Source organism: Antrostomus carolinensis, unplaced genomic scaffold (genome assembly GCF_000700745.2).
Source record: "Antrostomus carolinensis isolate BGI_N321 unplaced genomic scaffold, ASM70074v2 scaffold2301, whole genome shotgun sequence".
Taxonomy (NCBI): domain Eukaryota; kingdom Metazoa; phylum Chordata; class Aves; order Caprimulgiformes; family Caprimulgidae; genus Antrostomus; species Antrostomus carolinensis.
In genome coordinates, this window is record NW_010293246.1 from 782 (window position 1) to 6,149 (window position 5,368).

At 42.2% G+C, this 5,368-nt stretch overlaps 1 protein-coding gene across 1 annotated transcript; it reads left to right on the forward strand.

The window, feature by feature from the left end:
- Positions 1 to 248: 248 nt before the first annotated feature.
- Positions 249 to 5,047, forward strand: CCNA1 (cyclin A1; the record flags this gene model as incomplete). Its single annotated transcript, XM_010177183.1, has 7 exons — positions 249 to 492; positions 719 to 834; positions 1,566 to 1,789; positions 2,426 to 2,630; positions 3,561 to 3,674; positions 4,351 to 4,484; positions 4,783 to 5,047. Coding segments are annotated over 7 exons (1,089 nt in total), but the record flags the coding sequence as incomplete, so codon positions are not given.
- Between the last annotated feature and the right edge of the window lie 321 nt (positions 5,048 to 5,368).

Genomic DNA, 5,368 nt, shown 5'->3' on the forward strand with positions numbered 1-5,368 from the left:
GGCTTCTCCCCTGGTTCCTGACTTTCACTACACCTCATTCTTTCTATGTGAGGAGTCTGTTGCAGCAAGACAGCAACAAGTGTTGCTTCTGAGGCACCAGCTGTAGCTGGTGGTTTTTCCAGTGGCCTCTTTCTTATGTTATTGGTGTCTATGAGGCAAGGAAAGTTATTTTCTTTTCTAAAACAAGTGATACTGTTGTTTTCTTCCTGAGTTGTCCTCCCACAGCATTACTGTGTGCTCTGTTTCAGGGTGCTGCTGTTATCAGACGCTTCTCCGGCTCTGAAAACACCATCCCTTCATCTGGAAAAGATGAATTGCCCAACTGCATGGTCAATGCTGCATCAAAGCAAGGGTTTGCTATCTACATAGATGAACCAGAAGAGAAAGAAAACTACAGCTGCCAAGTAGATGAAGAGCTGGAATCAAGCCTGTGTGAACAGGATACTAGTGCAATGACATCGAGTATTCACCTACTGCTGGATCTGAGTACAGGTGACTCCTGTTACTATTAAGGTGGTGTCTACAGTACAAATACATGTAGGGTGATTATGAATTGTGATGCTGGTAAGCTAGTGAATAGCTTATGTTACAATAAATAACACTTTAAGGTAACTTGGGTTGTGTCTACATGAGGTACAACACTTCTGTGCTAGAAATAGCAAGAGAAGGTGAAGAGGCTAATTACACAAATGTGTTGCTGGTTCCTCTTACTTGTTAGGATCTCCTATGGACACATCCTTCCAGTCCCAGCCTGAGGATCACATGGGAGATGCCATAACTCTGACTGCAGGAGAGTATGCAGAAGACATTCATCAGTACATCCGAGAGGCTGAAGTGAGTGGCTTGTAACAAGCTTATAGATATCTGTGGTCTCTGTGATGGGCTGCAATACTGCAAAGATGTATGGCTGCCCTGGGATAACTTTGTAGCCACTGAGCTACAAAGGAGAGAAAGCAAGCAGTAAAAACCATCTCTGAAGCTAAAATCATAAGCAGCTTCTAGGCAGTGATAAGATCTTTCAGGATTACTCTGCATCCCAGAAATACCCCACTGCTGGAGCATCTCTTGACTCCTTGGTATGAAGAATTCTTGCAGTTGGGAGTTGAGTGCTGCCAAAAATACTAATGATGAATTGAGATCTCCCTGGCAGTTCTCTTGCTATAGTAGTATTTTTTCCTACCTTACTGTATCAGAGCAGTAAAGTGCAGTTTCCCAGTAGGAAGAGGCGGGGTGGGAAACGTGACCTGTTCAAAGCCATTTTCGAGTCCCTCTGCTTGGCTTCTGTGTGCTTGATGGCAAAGGCTGTTCATAGTCCAGAAGGTCTTTTACTGTTTTGCTGCCTACACGGTAGCTCCACTCCAGTGTAGAAACACTACGTTCTAGAGATGCTACTAGCTGCTCATGAATACTACTAGCAGTATAATTACAGTTAGTTGTAATGAGTTATTAATAGTGGAACAACTCATGCTTCTTTTGATGTAAGTACAAAGAAAGTTAATCATCTCAGCCATCAATGGTTCTCTTCAGAGTGAGCATCCTGATTCTTAAACTCTCTTTCCAAACAGGTAAGATTCAGGCCCAAGCCCTACTACATGAGGAAGCAACCAGATATCACGACAGGAATGCGTGCCATCTTGGTAGACTGGCTGGTAGAAGTAGGGGAAGAATATAAACTTCGGACAGAGACTTTGTACTTGGCGGTGAACTTCCTGGACAGGTTTCTTTCCTGCATGTCTGTTCTCAGAGGGAAGCTGCAGCTTGTAGGAACAGCAGCAATTCTTCTGGCTGCGTAAGTGTTTTATCTCCTGAAATCTCAGTGAGCTAAAACTTATTTTTGGACCAAGTCTTTTAGTTTAATTTGAAGAATTGCAGCTTGCAATGGTAGGGTAGCTTTTCATGATATCTTAAGATTAGCAACATCATCTACTTTGGCATTATCAAAATTAAACATTTGATATTGGTGATGTGAGGGACTGTGGCAGCAAAACCTTGTAACTGTAACAGCAGGAGCAAAATCACTGCTGCTTTAGACTTCTAGCCTATAAGACTGCAGTAGATCCACAATTGTGATCTGCAATTAGCCTTGAAATGCTTTAAGTAGACAAAGTATTCAACATATAGCCTAGGAGTGCATGGGGTTTTGTCTGGAGTGGGTTGTGTTACTTTCTCTGAGAGCTTTCTGTTAGTCAGGAGCTAACAATGAGTGTGTTTCTATCTAGACTCATGACTTGGAGTTTCTCTAAATATCTGTGCTCAAATTTGCAACTAAACTGTTACCTAAGCTTGAGGAAGGACTAAAACAAGAGCTCTGCACAAGTCTGAGTCATGTCATTTGGCCATCCTGATATGGGTCCAGCAGAAAGCTTTCTTTTAATCTGACAGAACTTTCAATATGACAAATGTGGCTTCTATATTCCTCTTTCAGGAAATATGAAGAGATCTACCCACCAGAAGTGGAGGAATTTGTGTATATAACAGATGATACCTACACAAAGAGGCAGCTGCTAAGAATGGAACAACTGCTTCTCAAAGTGTTGGCTTTTGACCTAACAGCCCCAACCATCAACCAGTTCCTCCTTCAGTATTTTCAGAGGCATGGAGTCTGTATGAGGACAGAGAATTTTGCAAGGGTATGAATCGTCCTTCTTTTAGGACTGAGTAGGGATAAGTCATCTTAAAAGCAGAACTGCTTGTATTTCACTAAGTTATCTGAGTGGACTGGTTCTGCTACTATACTATGCTCTGTAAGAAGCAATCTTTTTCTCTTGTCAGGTCTTATCAGGGACTGCAACAGGCCTAAAACTGGATGCTTTGTACCCTGCTGCCTTCAGGGGGTAGCTTGTGTGCTGAGACTTCTGGGTAAATGTCTGATGGGAATCCTAAGTTTGGTCTATCTATCTGGTCAGGGATATGGCACTGGCTAGGCAGCTGGGTGGTAGGAATCTGTTTTTTTTTTCAATGAGGCCTGCATAGCAAGTCTCCCCTGGACACGGTGGTACTGCATATTGCTACATGCGGTCATGGTATATGCCTGCATAGCTGCATAGGCAACCCTGCTTAGAAACAGGGTACCCAAGCTTACAGCAAAACATCTGACCTGCTGCTTATCTGCAGAGGGTGTAGGATTGTACGGTGACTCTACTCCAACAGAACCCAAATTCTAATTCTTAGAGCTGTCCACTTATCCTTGATCTCCAAGTGAGGTCCACCTATATGAACAAGAGCCTCAGAGGATGGGAAGAGTGTCTTTGTTTATTTTTACAAAACATGTCTCTATCTGTAAAATTATGTTAGAGTTGATGATGGGACCAGAACTTCTGATTACAGTGTAGATTGTTTAGGCTTTGTCAAAGTGTGATCTTTCTGTCCCCACTGAAATATGCTAAAGGTTCTTCTATAAGACCGATGGGACTAGAATGCTACTACTACCCACCAGACATGTAACTCATGGTTTTCACATGAAACTGAGACCATTGATGTTTATCAATGCTTGCTGTATTGGACTAACTGTACCAGCTAGGCTCATTCTGTTTGGAAAAACTTGTGGGTTTTTTGTTCAGTATCTTGCAGAGCTGAGTCTTCTTGAAGCTGATCCTTTTCTGAAGTACCTTCCTTCACAAACTGCTGCAGCAGCCTACTGTCTAGCAAACTATACTGTGAACAGGACTTTCTGGGTAAGAACAACTGAATGTTAATGAGTAGCTCAAACATTTTACATTATCATTAGAACTAGGCTGAGAAGCAGGAGTAACTTCAAAGTATGTTGTTATAAAGGCTGAAATCCTAGGATGAGTAGCTGTTCCTGAGCTAATGGGACTATCTGATAAATAAATGTTAAATCAACCTGAAATATCCTGCCTATTCTCTGAAATGGGAGGGACCTTGCTGTCTTGCTCACTTACATCAAGTCTGTACCTAAGGCCTTGTCAGTCTTTAATCTCCAAAACTTGTCCCCCAAATGCAATTCCGGGGCTTTCTGGGAGGGAAGGGAGAACTGAATGTGCCTACTTGAATGGAGTTAATGCACTGAGTGGCTGCTTTAATGCAAACCTGCACAGGCCTCTTGGCTGTGTGTTGGAGAAATAGCTTTAGTAGAGAACAGGATCCAGAAGAGATGTAATGAATGCCACATGCTTAGAGCAGAAGGAGCTTTTTGTCAGATCTTCTGGCACGAAGGAAGACCTAGAATGAAACTGGTGGCAGGATAAACTTGAATCCTTTTCAAGCGCAAAGAATCTAGAGTGTGCACTAGTGTAATGAAAATAAATGGCTTCTGCTTCTGTAGAAAATGTATCTTCTAGATGAATGTTGCCTACAATAGAGTAACACTAGTTTTTCTCCTCTGACCAGCCAGAAACACTTGCTGTATTCACTGGGTATTCATTAAGTGAGATAGTGCCTTGCATAACTGATCTGCATAAAGCATGCCTTGATGCTCCCCATTGCCAACTGCAAGCAATTAAGGAGAAGTATAAACACTCAAAGTAAGTAACCAGGAAGCCAGTGTTCTGTAACTTGGAGGCTGTAAGCACAGGATGACTCTGGTTTAGCAGCTTGGACTACACATACTGTAGCTGATGAACTTTTCATAGTGGTCAGCTTCTATTCCTGAAACAGAAGCCTCTGTTAGCCTCTTGAGGGGAAAACTCTTCTGACCAGGAGAGTAGTTCATCCATAGGTATACAGATGTACTGGATGACATTTCTTCAGTGTTGCAGTGTATTGCACAAGAAGGTGATGTCTTTAAATTTGACAGCTAAACTACTATCTTTTCTATTTCAGGTACCTGCAGGTGTCTCTTCTGAAGCCTCCAGCAGTTCTTCCTCTACAATAGAGACTGTGGATCCTGGACTTGAAGATTACTTCTTCCCAATCAGCAAGGCTGGTGTAACATTTCATAGAGCACTGCAGGTCATGTGTTTGTAACCATAGCGATCAGAATGGTTTTTAGCTAGTATTTTTTAATTAGATGCCTTTTTAAAAAAGGATATTGGGCTATAGCTCTTAATATAACTGACAGCACTTTTAATAAATGTCTTATTACACTGTTCCTCTGTGACTCTTCTGACTCCAGTTAATATCTGCAGCAACAGTGAGTGGGAAGGGTTGTGGCTTTTTACAAAATCATTGTGACCGGGGCTCTTTAACTGGAGTGGGTAAAGTGCAGCTTGAACCGACACAGCCTCACATCTCAATAGACATGCACGACTTGCTGCAGTATCTTACCTGTTTCTTCCTCTTCTTTGAGACAAGATCATGTGTCCATGAACCAGAACCTATTTTCTGCAGCTTGTTTACTGTAACACAGCAGAAACATCCAGATGCAAGTGATCTGTGAATTCTGAACTTGTGTGTGGAAGACCACCAA